This window comes from Podarcis pityusensis (genome assembly GCF_964106645.2).
Source record: "Podarcis pityusensis genome assembly, chromosome: 7".
NCBI classification, from domain to species: Eukaryota; Metazoa; Chordata; class Lepidosauria; order Squamata; family Lacertidae; genus Podarcis; species Podarcis pityusensis.
The window spans coordinates 65,287,840-65,307,396 of NC_138031.1; the positions used below are offsets into that span (position 1 = coordinate 65,287,840).

General features: G+C 44.7%; 2 protein-coding genes across 3 annotated transcripts in view; one reads left to right on the forward strand and one right to left on the reverse strand.

The window, feature by feature from the left end:
- Positions 1–8,259, reverse strand: part of FARS2 (phenylalanyl-tRNA synthetase 2, mitochondrial) — a 201,408-nt gene extending 193,149 nt beyond the window's left edge. For both annotated transcript variants that reach the window (XM_081014897.1, XM_081014898.1), the window contains exons 1-2: positions 8,125–8,259; positions 4,604–4,656 (exon numbers count right to left, since the gene is read on the reverse strand). The gene's annotated coding sequence lies outside the window, so the exon portion shown is untranslated. The remainder of the gene's footprint in view (positions 1–4,603; positions 4,657–8,124) is intronic.
- An 87-nt stretch (positions 8,260–8,346) lies between these two features.
- LYRM4 (LYR motif containing 4) overlaps positions 8,347–19,557 on the forward strand; it is a 56,671-nt gene continuing 45,460 nt past the window's right edge. Inside the window, exons 1-2 of the mRNA XM_081015086.1 lie at positions 8,347–8,468; positions 15,015–15,135. Of these exons, the coding sequence (XP_080871212.1) occupies positions 8,383–8,468; positions 15,015–15,135 (207 nt within the window). The 5' untranslated portion in view covers positions 8,347–8,382. The remainder of the gene's footprint in view (positions 8,469–15,014; positions 15,136–19,557) is intronic.

Consider the following 19,557-nt stretch of genomic DNA (forward strand, 5'->3'; position numbering starts at 1 on the left):
GAGGCAGCAGTTATGAGTTACCGGTCTCTACAGCCACAGCAGGTGCTGTGAGTCTCCAGTAGTTTGACTTTACCCCCAGAGGTGCACTACATTGTCTCTCCTGAGAGACGGATGCCAACAACAACAAACAGACACTCTCCGAACACTGCTAACCTGCATGTGTCTACTCAGCAGTAAGCCTCATTGACTTCAATATTCTTCTTATATTCTTAGGTACAAATTTGCAGAGCAGAAGTTCTCTCATTTCTACAAATGTCCGTTCGCAATCCAAAGCTAATTCTGAACCAAGGAACATTTAAGCCTTTCCGATAAGAGCTTTGAACTAAAGTGCCCTGATAACAATGTGGCATGCAACAAAATAGCTTTATATTTAGGGTCCTTCAGCCCAACCTATACTGAAGAAGCTACTTCTGAAAATCCACCCAACAGAGCCACTTTTATCTAGGAAAACAGCATTATCACTTGCACATACCATAAGATAAAGGTGAGTGAGCATAACAGTGCCTTTCAAGAACAAAATTGGAAGTGATCCTTCGGAAAGTAGAAAACTGAAGCCTCGTGACAAGGCCATGGGGCAGAATAACCACAGATCTGTGAGAAATTCAGACCGAACTAAGGCCTTGTTTGTGTTCAGTTCTATTACATTCAACTTGCTTCCAATGCAGTCATGTCAAACCACCACCTACAGAGAAATTAATGAGGGGGAAACTGAAATACTTCTTTTTGTTATTATGAAGGGATGATTTATTGACTAACAGAGATTGCTCGTTTCAGTCATTTTTTATTTTGCAGAGAACTCATCTGATTTTGACATCTCAATGTTAGATATAACATTCCAGATTAATATGTCTTCTAAAATTTTATATCCAATTCACACACATACATGTTTCCACTTCTTTTATTCCTTCAAGCTATTCAACCCTTGGTTAGGTTTTGTTTTAAAACACATCCCGACACATTTTTTTAATAGAAACCCATTTTGCATTATCAAATGTAGCTACTTAGTCAACACATTATTGATGCAAAGAACGAAAATACAAAACAAGAAGGCTGGAAGTTGCAACTGACAAATTAGCACTTCACAACCCTAGCTGCCCACCTCCCATGCTGATGGTGACTGTGTCCATACTCCTTACAAGAAGCTTCCAGCAGTGAACCCTGGTGGTCTTGTGCCCATGGAATTCCCTCCCCAATGAGGTGTGTTTCACACCTTTTAGGAAACATCTTTTTCAAAAAGCTTTCGGGGGAGGAATAGGGTGAAGAATTGTTTGTTGATCTCCTATAGTCGGATTTGTAAATGTGTAATATCATGCTGTCTTTTCCTATTGTGTCTTAATAATAATAATAATTTTTATTTATACCCCGCCCTCCCCAGCCAAGGCCAGGCTCAGGGCGGCTAACATGCAATAATAAAAACAAGTTGAATACAACTTAAAAACAAGATTAAAATACAACATCAAAATCTTGAAACATTAAAATGCAGCCTCATCACAGGAGGAGAAAGGAAAAAGAAAGAGGGGGAGGGAATCAAATTGGCTCCAAGCCAAAGGCCAGGAAAGAAATCAGATCCTGCAGGGCCCTGGTCTCATGAGACAGAGTGTTCCACCAAGCCGGAGCCAGTGTTGAAAAGGCCCTGGCTCTATTTATGGACCTTAAGGTCCTCCGTGGGGCATACCGGGAGAGGCGGTCCCATAGGTACAAGGATCCTAAGCCATGAAGGGCTATGTAGTTGTGGCATTTGTTTTTATTTTTATTGTAGTATATAGACTGATAAATACCAACCTACATTATTTTTAAAAAGAACTCTGGACCAGTCCTGAGGAACGTTGTCTAACATAGCTAGCGAAGTATGATGCCCAATAGAAAAAAATACAAGCAACAAGAGGTGGGCTTTGTTTCAGCAACTCCCAGCTTAACAGAAAAAGTGTACAGTGGTACCTTGGTTTTCGAACAGAATGTGTTCTGGGAAATCCGTTCGATTCTCAGAACCGTTCAAAAACCAAAGCGCGGCTTCCGATTGGCTGCAGGAACATCCTACAGCCAATCGAAAGCCGCTCCAGACATTCGGCTTCCGAAAATCGTTCGAAAACCGGAACACTCACTTCTGGGTGTTTGATCATTCAGGAGCTGATTTGTTTGGGAGCCAAGGCATTTGGCTTCCAAGGTACAACTGTACTTGGTTAAGATTGCTTCATACAGAGCAGTTCCTGGCCCTACTGTTCTCTCCTAGCCTCTCTAACACTCTCCCAGATCCTTTCTTCCATACTTCCTGTTCCTCCTTCAAAGTCCTCCCTTGCTACTGCTGGGTTTACTTTTGATCTTCATACATATTTCTACAAGCTGACACTTTCTGTTCTGTTTTTAAAAGCTGAAAAAAGGCATGACTAAATGGAGATAAACGACAATGCCACGAAAGTTGGTGATTATTCAAGCACGCATGAAAACTATCACTGCAAGTAACTGAGTATCAGAGAAACACATGCTATCACTCCCTCTCCCTGAAAGCACGGTGCTATGTCATAAAACTGAAAGAACATATAGCAAAAAATAATTTAAGCAATGTATGACAATATTACAAATATGCCCTAGAGAATGCAACAGCTGCTCCATCCACACAGTTCCATGATCTCTGCAGGTACTATGTTCAAATTCATTAGTCTGCTACTACAGCTTTAGACTATTATTAAGTATGCCAGATGGCAATGTTTTTATATCCTCTTCAAATTGCTCATTTATCCTGAATTCACATAGAAGGCAAGGAAAAGACCGAACCAGGTTCCTGTCCTGCTAACTCTTCCCTTGGAGTCACCAGAAGTCCAGAGGCTCAAGGACCTAAAAGCTCTTTCCCAGTCTCCATAACTGCACTGAGTAACTTGAAGTATGCATGGTCACAGTCAGTCCTCAGTAGAAACTGACCCATGCATTACAACAGGCAGCTACAACAGTTCAGAACCACAACTCTTACCCACATACATGTACATGGTTTACAGCCCCTAAAGCTGGTCTAGTAGCCCACCAGCCACTGCTGAAATACAATTCCCATCAACCCCAGCAAGCATGATCATAGAATTATAGAATTGGAAGGGATCCCAAGGGTCATCTCGTCCAACCCCCTGCAATGCAGGAATCTCAGCTAAAGCATCCATGACAGATGCCCATCCAACCTCTGCTTAAAAACCTCCTTCTTTTAGGAATACTAGGTGCTGAAACCCCAATGGAGCAGAAAAGACTACAGTCATACCTCGGGATAAATACGCTTCAGGGTAAGTATTTTCAGGTTGCGCTCAGCGGCGACCCAGAAGTAACGGAGCGTGTTACTTCCGGGTTTCACTGCTCACGCATGCGCAGACGCTCAAAATGACGTCACACGCATGCGCAGAAGTGGCGGAACACGACCCACGCACGCGCAGACGCGTCTTACGTTCTGTTCAAGATGCGAACTGGGCTCCGGAACGGATCCCGTTCGCATCCCGAGGTACCACTGTATTTATATATGCGACCACAGCTGCTCGGATGTTAATGACCCAGAAATGGAAAGAAGACAAAGTCCCTACCAGAGAAGAATGGCAGATTAAATTGATGGATTATGCCAAAATGGCACAAATGACCAGAAGAATCAGAAATCAGGAAGACCAACATTTTAATAAGTTAAGGAATGGGGAAATTTTATAATTTATCTTAAAAACCATTGTAAACAGGTAAAATCATCAGTAGGATTGGAATGACACTTGTAGTTTAATGTCGAATTTTGGATATAATGGAGATGTAAAAGATTTGGATTAGTATAAAAGATGCAGGAGGAAATGGTTAACAAAAAGACCCACAAAGGGGAGGAGGGAAGTTCAGGAGAGTCTTTGGAATCTTGTTTTATGTTGGTTGTTGATAATTGACTGTAAAACTTTAAACTGAAAAACTAAATAATTTTTTTAAAAAACACAACAACCACCTCCAAGGAAGGAGAGTCCACAACCTCCCGAGGGAGCCTGTTCCACTGTCAAACAGCTCTGACTCAGAAAGTTCTTCCCAATGTTTAGTCAGAATCTCCTTTCTTGTAACTTGGATCAATTGGTTCAGGTCCTAGCCTCCGGAGCAGTAGAAAACAAGACAGTGACAACTACCAACTTGGATGGATTTAAAAGAGGATTAGACAAATTCATGGGTGCAGCAATAAAACTGCTAGCACTTTTGCAAAACTAAACAGGGTCTGGTATGGTTTCAAATTGGATGGGAGACTGAACGCTGAGATTCCTGCATTGCAGCGGGTTGGACTGGATGACCCTCGGGGTCCCTTCCAAACTCTACAATTATATGATTCTATGGCAAGGCTATCAATGGCTTCTAACCATGATGGATATGTTTTACCTCCATGGTTGGAGGTATTATGCCTCTGAATGCCAGTTGCTGGGAATCAGACATGGGGAGAATGCTATTGCCCTCACGTCCTGCTTTTGGACTTCCAATGAACATCTGGTTGGCCTCTGTGGGAAGAGGATGCTGGACTAGATGGGCCTTTGTGGCCTGATCCAGCAGAGCTCTTCTTAAGATGCCACCACTGTCACCACCCAAAAAAGCATATTAATAGAAGCATGGTTTCTAGGCTTACCTATAAGAGTCCCCAGCAGTTTATCAGTCTGTAATAAGCAGCTGAAACAATAGCTGTAAAAAAGGGAAAGGGCAGACAGAGAGAGAAACAACAACAGGAAAACACATTATAATGAGGACACTCATAGTTCACAGAACCTATCACAAACTGCTTTTTTAAATGCCTTCAGTCTGAAAAGAGGTTTGCTGTGAAGGAAGGGCTGGCGACTGCTCTAAGAAACCAAACAGAGAGCTTCACACTGGGTGTGCAGAGCAAGCTGCAGAGACCAATTTTTTGGGCCCAGGCCATTACTGTATTTCCAGACCTAAATTATTTGCTGAAACACTAGTAGCGGTTCTAGCCTGAACTTTTCATTTTATTTCTGGTCTCCCAATTGGCAAAAACTAAGGCGTTTCCGTGTGCTGCTCTGGTTTGCCAGAAGTGGCTTAGTCATGCTGGCCACATGACCCGGAAGCTGTCTGCGGACAAACGCCAGCTCCCTCAGCCAGTAAAGTGAGATGAGCGCCGCAACCCCAGAGTCATCCATGACTGGACTTAATGATCAGGGGTCCCTTTATCTTTACCTTTAAGATGAATTATTTGGTTCTTTCTGGAAGAGACGCTTCGGCCTCCAACTTCAAGATAGGATATTTGCAATTAATCGACTTGCAATTAATGTTTGAACAAATGAGATGCAAAAAAGTGCATAAAGAAACAAGGAAGAGAGAGAGACTCTTTGAAATAAAGAAATAAGAGCGGTACTGCAACAATAACAGCATTAAATAAAAGCGTCCTACCATAAATCCCAATGTGAGCTGAATATCCAAGCAGTAAACAATAAATTGAAAGCAAACTGCATAAATGTTATCAGATTGTTTTCCTTTTCGTCTTGCATGACTTGCATTCATTAATTTTTCCATAGCTGCTAATACCCAAAGTTGCCGGGTCCAAATTTCCATCAAATCAGTCTTTAGAGATCTCAAATATCTTGCTATAGTAAGCTCAGCTGTTGTCTCCAGATAATAATCAGATATTTTTGAGATAGGTTTTGAGCTTGCAGATCAAAGACAGGTTGATTTTTGGACTGGGGGGTTACGGATTGACCTGTAATTGCTCCTACCTTGAGAAGGGCTTTGCCCCTAAATTGCTGCACTAACGGGCAATTCTATCACAATTTCACTAAGAGTGGGTTATTTGACTTGGCTATTTTACTAAACAATAAAGGATGCATATAAAACCGATTTAGAACTTTCAAGGCCGTTTCCCAAATTCTGGCCAAGGTTGATCTAAAACAGTGTTTCCCAAACTTGAGTCTCCAGCTGTTTTTGGACACAATCCCATCATCCCTGACCACTGGTCCTGCTAGCTAGGGATGATGGGAGTTGTAGTCCAAATACAGCTGGAGACTCATGTTTGGGAAACACTGATCTAAAATGTGTTTTACACCAATTCCCCCCATAAGTATCTCCTATTGATTCTCCCGTCTTGTTCTCAGCAGATTTTTAATTTCTCCGAAGAAACCATCACAGCTTGCACTTGGATATTATAGTTTGCAGAGATAAGCCCTTTCCCCTTAGGGTTCTCTTTATAAATTAAATGTTGAATGCAATTAATTTCATGTCCTTAAACTAGTAATTTTTGTATATAAAAAAGTTTTGCATATGCTTCTATTATTTCCAACATTTGCTTTGCTTACTTTTTCCAATAAAAGAAAAGGAAATAGAAAAGGTGAGTGTTGCTTCCTTGCCCATAACTTCAAAATTTCTGGAAATTTTACATTGCCAGGTGGAAGGCAGCAAAGCTCAACTAGCCTATTGAGTTTGGAGAAAGAATTAGAGAATATGGTAAAAACTGCACTACACCCCATAGGATAAAATTTGGAAACTAGACACAGCAAGTATGGGGCTTGCCAAACGACAAGTTGGGAATCTCTGAGCTAGTGTACATGTCACACGTTCCTATGCTTGCAAAGTCCGATGCTATGCTGGGTTCAATGGGGCTTATTCCCAAGTGTGCATGCATACGATCTGCCCAGCGCTATGCAGTTTTTTAGTTGCAAGGAGTTCCCACTTAGTGAATTGGGAACAACTGGTGAGAATCAGTTTGTCAGTTTCACGACAGATGGGACTCAGTTGCGGGGAAGGTAAGCAGGTAATGCAAAAAAACCCCAAAACATAAGAACCAGTTATATGGTAAGACTCTTAAGAGCTACAATGAATACATGCAGAGATGAGTCATCATCAAACCTCAGTGTGTGTTTCACAGCAACTTGTGAAAGAGCACATGCCCATACAAACTGTGTATTTACTAACCAGGGGCCCTTGACTAGACGAGAGAGAGCAAGAACAGATCCTACATGGATATAGTGGTACCTTGATTTACAAACTTAATCTGTTCCGGAAGTCCGTTCTTAAACCAAAGCATTCTTAAACCAAGGTGTGCTATAGCAGCGGGGGACTCAATTTACAAATGGAACACACTCAACAGGAAGCGAAACATGTTCTTATTCCAAGGCAAAGTTCACAAACCAAAACACCTACTTCCGGATTTGCAGCGTTCTTAATCCAAATTGTTCATAAACTAAGCTGTTCTTAAACCAAGGTACTTGCATTTTTTTCTGTTGCGAACTGTCCGGGTGTAAAATTAACTGAAGAGTTTCCAACCAGGTTGCACTATGTTGCACTATGGTGGGGTCTTACCACCCCAGTCTAGGGACAAGAGCAAACACCGATAGGCCAGGGGCAGGGGACAATTGCTGGAGAAAGCGAGGCAGCATTTCCAAGTCAGGACCAGCAAAGCATGTGAACGGTGCAGGGCTACAGCATGGCAGCACTGGAAAAAAGTGTGTGATTTCAGAGAAAATTCCAGGCGTTAAGAAAGCCAGCAGCTACAGTAGCAGCTACTACTGCACCCGTGTTTTGTTAGCCCCCAAAATGGAAAACGACCGAAGTCCCAACCAAAGAGTGGCAACTTAAGTTGACGGAATATGCACAACTCGCAGACTTACCATACAGAATAAAAGAACAAGAACATACGTTTCAAGAAGATTGTAAAACGTTTATTGAATATATGGGGAATAATTGTGTGGGGCTGAAAACGCTTGCAGCATTAAGATAAATTCCACAGTATGAGTAAGTTTTGATGGGTGCAATAATGGAATTCTGAATGGTATATATAGATTTTTGTGAAATATGCAGGGATTTATGATATATGCAAAAGGAACCATGGAAAGAGGAGGAGGGAAATCATTGATATCTTAAGGATGTAAAAATGAGTATCTTAAACTGTAAAAGAGAAAACTTAATAAAAATTATATGCAAAAAAGAAAGCCAGCAGCTAAGCAACTGGTTTTGTTTTCGAGTTGCTTTGGACTCGGGAGGGTATTTGCTGGGCAGAGTCAGGCCTGCGGGTTTTACTCAGGGGACGACGACGACGACGACGACCCAGGGAGGGCAGCATTATTCCCTCCCCAGGCTGCGCCCGAGTCCCCGCCGCGCGAGACGGCCCCGCGCCTCCTTCCGCCGCCCGCCCCTCGGACTCACCTTCCTCTCCTCAGCAGCCTCTCCGGGCGGTCGCCGAAGCTGCCCGGGCCGCGCCTGACGCGTCCGCGGCCTTTTCCCGAGCCGAGCCTTCGGCCCCGAGAGCGCGGCTCTTTCGTTCGGAGAGCCGGGCTGGCTCCACTTCCCGCGCGAACCCCGCTGCGAAGCTCGGCGCCGGCTTCCCCGCCGCTTCCGGAGTCAGGCCCCGGCGCAGGCCGCCTCAGAGGCAGGGGCCTTCGGCAGGCCCGGCGTGTTTTCAACATGGCAGCGTCCAGGCGGGCTCAGGTGCTGCGGCTCTACCGGGCTTTGCTGAGGGAGAGCCAGAGCTTCAGCGCCTACGGATACAGGTACTGGAAAGGCTTCCTCCGCCTTCGGCTTGAAGGCCCCTCGCGGCCCTTTTCCTTCAAGCGCGGTGGGGTTTCCCCTTCTCTGAAAATAAAAAGTGCGTAGCCTTTTCTGCAGCCTTTATTCTCCAACCCAATGGGGGCTGCAAGCTGACATGTCCCTATTGACCTGGGAGGAAGCCCCACTGAACTCGAGGCTGGAAACGAACTGGGTTGGGGTCCTGATGGCGTCTAAACTTGATTGGGAGGGGGGCTGGGGGCCATTTGGTTTTTTTGTGCTGTATTTTGTTGCGCAAGTTTTTAGAGATTCCCCTGCCCCCCCCCCCAAAGGTGGGGAGGAACCCTTATCTTTCACGAGCAGCTAAAATATATTAATTCCTGTTTGGTATATTGGGATTTTTAACGGGAGCTTTAAAAACAACCACACGCCTTTTTATACAAAAGTTAGCATTTCGGAAAGAAAAGTATTTCCTTCCTGCCGTGTGTACCTATGTTTCTGTGTTATATGGGACTTCCAAATAAATCTGTTGCTATCGTTATTGTTTGTTGCATTTATATGCTGCATATCTTTAATCAAGAGCTTAATGATATTAATTCCTGTTTGGTATATTGGGATTCTTACAGGAACTTAAAAGAAATAGCAACACACCTTTGTATACAAAAGTTAGCATTTCAGAAAGAAACCTTACTGTTCTTTCCTGCAGTGTTCCTGAGTTAATTGGGACTTCCTACTAAATCCATTGTTGTGTTGTTGCTGTTGTTATTTATTACATTTACATTTGTTGTTATTTATTACATTTACATTTATTACATTTACATGTTATTTATTACATTGTTTTATCCAAAGGAGCTCAAGGTGGTCACATGATTCTCCTCCCCATTTTATCCTCACAACAACCCTGAGAAGTAGGTTAGGCCGAGAGATGGTGACTGGCCCAAGGCCACCCAGTGGGCTTCATGGCTGAGCTGGGATTTGAACCCTTGTCTCCCAACACTCTAACCATTATGCCATACTGAAGTGCAGCCTTAGGGAGCAATTCTAAAGCAAGATCCCCTGGGCTGAGCAGGTTAGAATCCAGCAGGTCTCCAGCTGAGCCAGGAAACTCCAGAACAGCATCCTCCACTCAGCTACAGATACAGTGGTGCCTCGCAAGACGAAATTAATTCGTTCCGCAAGTCTCTTCGTCTTGCGAGTTTTTCGTCTTGCGATGCACGGTTTCCCATAGGAATGCATTGAAAATCAATTAATGCGTTCCTAGGGAAACCGCCTTCAGGCCAGGTCCGGGGACAGTCTGTCCCCGGACCTCTTCTGAAGTCTGGGGGGGGGGGGAGACAAGGGCTTTTCTTCCCACCCCCAGCATTTTAAAAAACCCCGGGACAGCGGAGGACTTCTCCGCTGTCCGGGCGATCTTAAAATGCTGGCGGGCGGCATTTTAAAATCGCCCCGGGACAGCAGAGGACTTCTCCGCTGTCCGGGGCGATTTAAAAGCCCTCCGGGACAGGCAGGCAGGGGGGAGCAAAGACTTTCGCCCCCCGCCCGCCTTCAGAAGGTGTTCCCGCCCCGCCGCCCGGCTTCGGAGCACCGTTCCGAAGCCGGGCGGCGGCGGGAGGTGTTCCCTCCCCCCCGCCCGGCTTCGGAGCACCGTTCCGAAGCCGGGCGGCGGCGGGAGGTGTTCCCGCCCCGCCGCCCGGCTTCGGAGGAGCCGTCCGAAGCCCGGCGGCGGCGGGAGGTGTTCCCGCCCCACCGCCCGGCTTCGGAGGAGCCTTCCGAAGCCCGGTGGCGGCGGGAGGAGGTGTCCCCGCCCCGCCGCCAGGCTTCGGAGGAGGTCCGAGGACAGTGGGGAAGACCCGCTGCGCTTCCCCGCTGTCCCTGAGATTTCCCTATGGGCTGTCGTCTTGCGAAGCAAGCCCATAGGGAAATTCGTTTTGCGAAGCGCCTCCAAAACGGAAAACTCTTTCGTCTAGCGGGTTTTCCGTCTTGCGAGGCGTTCGTCTTGCGGGGTACCACTGTACCAGCAGATCTTAACGTAGTTTAAGCCATGAAAAGGGTAATGACATGGCAGGGACCAGAAAGGGGGGACTTAGGCTGGAAGCTAAAGGCCTATTCACTAGGTCAGGTGACCTGGCAACTCCGCTTACACCAGCCCAAAGGGTATTTTAAATGCTTGTTTTATCTCTGTCAGGCTTAGGTCAGTGCAGCCCTGCTACTGAGTGGGTTTGGATCTGCTGTGACTTTACACCAGTTCCTTGAGTATAGGATTGCTTGTTGGGCTGCATAAGTGTACCTTGACCCCAGCCCTTGAAAGACAGGATGAAAAAATCAATGAGTGAGAGCTCCTCAGGCATGGAAAATCACATAATTAGTTTCCTGGTGAGCCATGTTTGATCTTCATATGTATTAGAAAGGAACAGTTTCAACTTTAAGGTGTGGCATTTACCCCCACTCCCAGGACAGCTTGACCCTGGTTGCAATGGATTTTTCTATCAAATTGTTGGTACAGCCCAATCCAAACAGAGGCAGAATGCCCGTCAATGCCAGTTGCTGCAAATTGCAAGTAGGTAGTTTGCTTTTGAGCTCAAAGGCATTTGGTTGGCCACAGTGAGAGTCATTGGCCTGATAGAGCAGGCTCTTTTTATGCTCTTATCTTATGTAGATACAGGTCTATGAGAAATTGTCAAGGAAGGATGCATACCATTACAACCTTTGGGTTTGAGCTGTTCATACATTGCAAGAGAGCATTGATTCTTTAAAGATATGTTTGAATTTTCAAAAACAACAGCAAACAAGACAAACCACAAAGAAAGAAAGAACAATGGCTTTATGGAGCACATTATTGCAGTTGGAATAAAATAAACAGAGGGTTCAGTGCACTTTTGCAGACATCGTAATAAGAGACTCCTCAAAGGGAGATTTTTAGAATAAGAGCTGCATATTGATATGGTATCCTCAGCACATACTGCAGAAACATGTGTCAATGGGAACCTTTGCAATGTGCAAGTATCTATTTATAAAACATATTTATAGTACCCATACATCAAAATGGTCTTGTTCGGTAACCCATGCTTGAAGCCGCATATGATGGGTTAAATGTAACATCACCCAGAATTGTAGAGGACCCCAATTTAGTCCAGCCTGATGCAATGTTGGGCAATCACAACTAAAGTAGGAGGAGGATATGCCATTTTTATTCACTAGTACTTTGACAAAGCTAGAGTAGACTACTCAAAAGTAACAGCACAATCCTAACCATGTCTGCTCAGAAGGAAGTCCAATGGAGTTCAGTAGGGTTTACTCCCAGGTAAGTGGATACAGGATTGTAGCCTGAGCCTCCTGTCTTCTGCCAACCAAACTCAGTGGATACATTAAATAAATCTTGGGACAGAAAGCCGCCCGTTTATTGATCTTCTGGGTTTCTCTTCTTCAGGCAGGAGACACTGGTTGCATACACATCATATGTTTTAAATATATACCCCAAGAATCCTGGGAACTGTAGTTCACCCCTCACGGAGCTACAATTCCTGAGATTCGTTTTGGTAGAAATGTGCTTTAAATGTATGGGGTTTACACAGCTAGTGGCTCCTGCCTGAAGAGCATAAACCCGGAACAACAATAAACATGAAGGGTTTTCTTCCCAAGGTTTCTTTAATGCACTGGAACTTTCTGCATAATGGCATCTATTTCGAGTGCAAGGTCCACCAACATGCTGTGTTAGCTTTTAGTAGCACAGCCCCATGAAAATCCACCTGGAGATGCATGAAGAGTGCTTTTAGGCCTGCTTACATGGTAAGGGAAGGTCTGCGACATGGAAATAAATGAACACCATGTTCCTTGGTAGCTCCCATTATTTTTAGTGGGGGGTAGCCATGGCTCTGTAGTTAAGCATCTGCTAAACCACAAAGCCTAGGGCTTGCTGATCAGAAGGTCGGTGGTTCGAATCCCCGCAACGGGGTGAGCTCCCGTTGTTCGGTCACTGCTCTTGTCAACATAGCAGTTCAAAAGCACGAAGTGCAAGTAGATAAATAGGTACCACTCCGGCGGGAAGGTAAATGTTATTTCTGTGTGCTGCTCTGGTTTGCCACAAGCGGCTTAGTCATGCTGGCCACATGACCCGGAAGCTGTACGCCAGCTCCCTCGGCCAGTAAAGCGAGATGAGTGCCGCAACCCCAGAGTCGTCTGCGACTGGACCTAATGGTCAGGGGTCCCTTTACCTTTACCTTGCATGCAAAAGGTCCCAGGATCAATCCTCAGCATCACTGAGTATGGCTGGGAAGGACTCCTGCTTGAAATCCTGGAAAGCTGCTGCCAGCCAGTGTAAGACAATACACTGAGCTATATAGACCAATGTGTTGATTAAATGCAAGGCATCTTCACAGCTGTAATGGAATTGGCATTGTTATTGAATGGCTTGGGATTTCAACATGCTTGTTAATTTTTGTTCGTAGGAGCCAGTGTGATGTTCCTTGCAATGAGCCTTCTGGCACATAATTTTTAGAGAAGCATTTTACCAGCTTATGCATTCACTAAGGTTTGATCTGGAAATCAAAAGTATTTGATGTACTGCCGCAACTTGCCTTCCTGCAACTTGTTCCTTCAATCAGAGGTTTGAATAACGTTGTCACTGCCATTGTAACTACAGAGTAATCTTGGGGCCTCTTCTATGCTGGAGTTTGTGAAACTTAATGAAAACACTTAACTACTCTCTTGTGGCGGATATTGTGCTCCCTTCAGGTTTTGAATTGCTTTTTGTTTTTCTCCATTGGTTTTCGTGCCTGGGTGCAGCGGGCGGCAGACAAAGTAGATTTCAAAATGGAAGTTAAAACAGCTGAAGTGCAAATCGAAAACAAAGACTAAGAGGCTAGAGTCGAGAGGTGTGCGTGAGGGCTTCTAGCAGAGATAAAATGCCGCTAGGACTGAGATTAGAAAACAGTTCATTGAAGCTGCACTTAATCACCAGGGACACCATCCAGTTCACTGTGAGTGCAACATCTGAACCCCAAAGATTTCCAAATGCTCCATGGAGGCCTGCCTCCTTGCTCCGCCATATGCATTCACAAAGGCATCACTACCCAGAATTTGGATAGAGCTCTTGGCTCAGAGCTTATTACTTGTGCTTCAGAGTGTGGCCCCAATGTGCAGACACTGTGTCCATGGTGGGCAGGATGATGACCCAAGTTTTTGTGGTCTCAACCTTATCTTATAAATCTTTTACTTCTAGCCCATAGGGCTGGGACTTAGCCTCAAAATCCGTTATATGCATTGTTGTTGTTGTTATACTATGCTTCACCTGAGGATCACGGGGCAGTTTACGATATAAAAACACAAGCTTTGACCACAATCTACTATGTGCTCAGACAAGTATCTTGAGCATTGCAGATTTGTTTTGTGCTTCTTCTCTTTTTTTATATAATGCAGTGGTACCTCTAGATGCGAACGGAATCCGTTCCGGAGCCCCGTTCGCATCTAGAAGCAAACGTAACCAGTGATGGCACGTCTGTGCGCACGCGCGTCACTTTTTGCCGCTTCTGCACATGCGCGTGATGTCATTTTGAGCGCAAGCGACAAAACCTGGAAGTAGCACACTCCATTACTTCCGGGTTGCCGTGGAGCGCAACTCGAACGCGTTCATCCTGAAGCACATTCAACCCGAGGTATGACTGTAAAGGATTTTATAAGGGAATGATAAAGTTACAATCCATGTAATAAGTTTGATTTTATAATTCCTTTTAAAATCCCAAGTTAAGTAGCAGGCATTGGTTACAGCTCATGATTTGTCTGGGGTAAGACAAGCATGAGCCTAGCTTCAGACAACATGCTAAACTAAACTGTGGCTTTGCTCACAACAGAAGCAGAACCAGAGGAACAGGGTGGCTGTGATCACTTCTCTGGGAACCAAAGTGTTGTGCTGAACCATGGTTTGGATTAGCATTGCGTTCAGACCTGGTCAATGTGCTCTGAACATTGCATTCACGTCTATAAATAGATACGTCTATAAATATGAAGCACAGTAGAAGGTAAAGGTAAAGGACCCCTGGACAGTTAAGTCCAGGCAAAGGCAACTGTGGGGTTGCGGCGCTCATCTCGCGTTCAGGCCGAGGGAGCTGGTGTATGTCCGCAGACAGTTTTCCCGGGTCATGTGGTCAGCATGACTAAACCGCTTCTGGTGCACGGAGGACCGTGAGGAGTGCCAGAGCGTGAATGGAAACACTGTTTACCTTCCTGCTGCAGCAGTACCTATTTATTTGCACTGGCATGCTTTCAAACTGCTAGGTTGGCAGGAGCTGGGACAGAGCAATGGGAGCTCACCCCGTCTCAGGGATTTGAACCGATGACCTTCCAGTCAGCAAGCCTAAGAGGCTCAGTGGTTTAGACCACAGCGCCACCCATGTCGCTCCGAAGCACTGTATAAATGCATGATTGTTAGTACTCAGCATATTTCTATATTCCTCAAACTCTTGGTCCTCTGCATCGTAATAGTTGTTTTACAGCTTGTCTTTCACAATTTTGGCAATCATGTGGACACTCATTTTTCATCTCTAACATTTGCTTAGGACATACGCCATCAGAAGAATAAGGGATGCTTTCAGAGAAAACAAAAACATAAAGGATTCAGAAGAAATAGAAACACTAATGAACAAAGCAAAAGCTAGTCTGGAAATGATACACCGACAGGTAAGCATGTTTTTCTTACCAGTTTAATTAAATTGCAAAAATGTTGCTGTCTCCTTCCAAATGTGTAACTCTGGTCTGTTACACGGCTCTGCTGAATGTATTAACAGTTGGTGAAAATTATTATAATTAGTTTTATTTATTTATTTTGTTAGTTGCTTTATCTTGCCCAAGGCAACCCAAAGCAGCTTACAACCAACCAACAAAACAAAGCAAAAAACCCACATAGATACATTAAAACCCAAAGAAGGGGGAAATACATTAAAAACATCCCATGCACTTTGAAGAGGCCACAGATACCCTGTTTCCCCGAAAATAAGACAGTGTCTTATATTAATTTTTGCTCCCAAAGATGCGCTAGGTCTTATTTTCAGTGGATGTCTCATTTTTCCATGAAGAAGAATACGGCACACATTTATTGTCTAATTGTGAGTCGGCCAGATTCCGTCAGGGCAGAGCAAGCAGCTGGCGGCAGCTTGTCCTGGCGGCGGCGTGGGCTCTTTGATTTAAAGAGACCTCGCACTGCCTGAACAGCTCCGGCTGCTCTGTGGCCAATCAGTGAGCTGTGCAGCAGCGCCCGCCACTACGGTCCAGAGGAATCAGACGCCTTACGGTAGCTTCGGGGGCCTTATATTCGGGGGAGGCCTTATTATCGGGGAGGTCTTATTTTCGGGGGATGCCTTATATTACAGCGAGAGGCAAAACGGGAAGTAGGTCTTATTTTCGGGGGATGTTTTACTTTCGGGGAAAGACAGTAGTTAAAGGCCTGGTTATAGAGTAAAGTTTCTGCATGGGGCCTAAACATATACAATGAGTCTTCCTGGGGAGAGCATCATTCCATAAATGGGGAGCCACCACAGAAAAGGCCCACTGTTGTGTTGCCACCCTCCAGACCTCTTGTGGAGAGGGCACACGAAGAAGGAGCTTCAGATTATGATCGCAGGGTCTGGGTTGGCTCATATGGGGCAGGGCATTCCAGGTATTGCAATCCTGAGCCATTTAGGGCTTTATATGTTAAAACCAGCACTTTGAATTGGGACCCGAAACTAATTGGCCCCCAGTGCAGTCAGGCCAAGATTGGTGTTATAATGTGCCAACTGTCTCGCCGTGGTGAGCAATATATCCTGTTTTAGACTTCCTCGGTGTGTACATATGCAAGGCGGTGTTTTTTCTTTCGTTGATGCCTTTGAAGAAATGATTATCTGAAGGTGCTTTATACCAAATCAAACCAACAGCCAAGCCCAGTTGAGAAACAGTGTGGCGTAGTCTTTAGGGTGTTAGACTTGGGCCCGAGAGACCTGGATTCAAATCTTCACACTCTGTCATGCATCTCACTGAGTGACCTGCCCTATGAGCCAGTCACCATATCTCAGCCTAAGCTACATCACAGGGTATTTCTGCTTCCAGTGTCAAAGGCAGCATGCCACTGGATACCATCTTCTGGGAGGCTCTGCTTGGGAATGCAGTTGGCCACTTTGAGAACAGGATGTTGGATTAGTTGGGCTTTTGGCCTGATCCTACAGGATTTTTCTCTCTCTTTTTTTGCAATCTTATGTTTGTGATGATGAAATGGGGGGGGGGGGGTTTAACCACGTAGGCCACCTTGAACTCCTTAGAGGAAAGCTGGTATGCAAATGGACTTATTAAAAAAGTTGACAGTGACTTTCCAAGGTGATGTATGGAGGCTTCTCCTAGCCCTGCTACCTTGGATTCTTTAACTAGAGGTAACCCGGGTTCCTCCACATGACCTGCAGTCTCCCACTCAGCAGTTTTCCCACTGGTCACTGGAGAAAGTATAATTTCTTCTGTAATAATTTCACATATTCCAGCAGCTGCATCTTTATTTTTCTTTAGTAGAGGGGTGGCTAACTTCTAGTCCTTCACATGTTGAAAGATGGCAACTCCCATATTCCCTGATGATTAGCCATGCTGGCTGGGAATGGCGGGAGTTGAAGTTCAGAAACATCTGAAAGGCCACAGCCAATTGGACATCAGTCAAAAGATGGAATTGTACAGCCTCAACTGATTCAGGATTTTCCAAATCAGTATGTATAGACTGAACCCTTAATGTGTTTAGATACACATACAGAGAAACAGCTCGCTTTTAGCAAGAGGCTGTGTACACAGTATGTTTTTAACACGAATGATGCACACATTACTCATTTGTTGTGCATCTTCCTTAGATCTTTCCTCATGTTTGCACTTCTGTTGCAAGGAAACCACATTTCCCCACCACTGTCTGGCTGTGCTGGATTTCATATCAGGGAAAATGTAATACACATACATGCAAGTCCTGCTGTTTTCAATGGGACTGTGTTCTCTGTAGTAAGTGTATCTCGTATTGCAGCCTACATTGGTGCTGACAACACCAGGGTTACAGGTTTGATCCCCATATGGGAGAGCTGCATATTCCTGCATTATCAGGCTTCCTCAACCTCGGCCCTCCAGATGTTTTGAGACTACAATTCCCATCATCCCTGACTACTGGTCCTGCTAGCTAAGGATCATGGGAGTTGTAGGCCAAAAACATCTGGGGGGCCGAGGTTGAGGAAGCCTGGACTAGATGATCCCCAGGGTCCCTTCCAGCTCTGCAGTTCTAGGATTCTTGAATGTGACTGGTTTATGGAGTCAGAAATGTTTGAAGTAGTATCTAGATGGTATAAAAAATCACCTTATACAACTGTTGTTGTATAACCATCATTTACTTATTTTCTAATAAGCAAGCAAAATGCTCTCACTGTCTCTAAGCACACTTGTTAATAAGGATAAATATAGACTTTTTCACGATGTCTAAACCTATATTGATACTGTTCTATTTTCTACATGCAATTATATATTCCAGAGGAACAATTATACGAGTATTCTCATTATTTTTCAAGTGTAATGTTTATTTTTTATGTGTGTTATAAAGAAACAATTCAAATAGTGAACAAGGGTTGTCATGAGCTAGGGTTTTTTGAAATCTTAAACCTAAGACCCGTATTATGTGCAGAGTTTTATAACCAAGGCAGTGGAGCAAATCAAATATTAGATGTATTATGCAGTTTGCAGGTTTATTAAGATGTAGCACATCTCCTTTTGCTGACTTTTTTTCCCCCGTGACATGTCGATAGAAATTAAATAATATCCTCGCTGCCTTGCAATTTGTTGCTTCTGTGAAATCAAATTTATATTCTCTTTACATGCTAATTTATGGTTTAGTCATCAAAGTGACCATTGGCATCTCAGGTTCATAAATAACTAGTTGAATCAGCCCGGAGGGGATTGTGGAAACGTGACGGATTATAGTCATTTTGTTCCATGACATTCATGGGATTTGACTGAATTTTACAAGAGGAGCTTTCTATAACTAAAAAGCATAAAAGTGCCTTTTTGTCTACTGGTGTCTTTTTTATATTTTCCAGGTTATTGGTTTTTATTTGAAAATGTCTATGAAAGCAGGGCAGATATTCTATAGAAAAGTAACTGACATTCCAATCCTGTGCACGTTTACTCGGGAGTCAGTCCCACTGTCTTCAGTGGGGCTTGCTCCGAGATAAGGGTACACAGGGTTACAACCTAAAAATGGTGTCTCCTACCTGTTTCTTCCCAAGTGCATAGTAAAAGTTTTATTTCGGCCCAGATGGTAAACCCATAGTATTCATGTGAAAGGCTGTAGCACATGCCCTGCATTCATAAGATTCCAGGACAAGTTCAGCAGTCTCTAGTTAGAAAGGATCCCGGGCAACAGGATCCCAGACCTCAGCCTGAGATCTTGAAGAACCGCTGCCGAAGAGAATGTAGTACTACTGAGCTACATGAACCATCAATGTGGCAACAGTCTTCGGGCTGGCGTGCTGGTATGGGGAACCTCAGGCAGGGGCCAGATGTGGTTCCCCAGGTCTCTCCGGCTAGACTCTTGCTAGCTCACACACCCTTCTGCGCCACACCCCTTGCGACCCATTCTTTACAGCCTCCTTGAGCGGCTTTGCCTGAGTGGAGTGGAGAGCCAGTGTGGTGTAGTGGTTAAGAGCAGTAGACTCGTAATCTGGTGAACCGGGTTCGCGTCTCCACTCCTCCACATGCAGCTGCTGGGTGACCTTGGGCTAGTCGCACTTCTTTGAAGTCTCTCAGCCCCACTCACCTCACAGAGTGTTTGTTGTAGGGGAGGAAGGGAAAGGAGATTGTGAGCTGCTTTGAGACTCCTTAGGGTAGTGATAAAGCGGGATATCAAATCCAAACTACTCCTCCTCTTCTCCTTCTTCTTCTTCTTCTTCTTCTTCTTCTTCTTCATTGAATTCTGATAATGCTCCTAGCTTCCCTGGGTAGAGAGGTGGGTGTAGAAGCAAACCTACTCTACAAAAGTGAAATTGATATTTCATTTTGCCTCTGAGCCTGCACATCACAGGCATGTGACTCCCATCCCCAGTCCAGTGTTAGAAACTC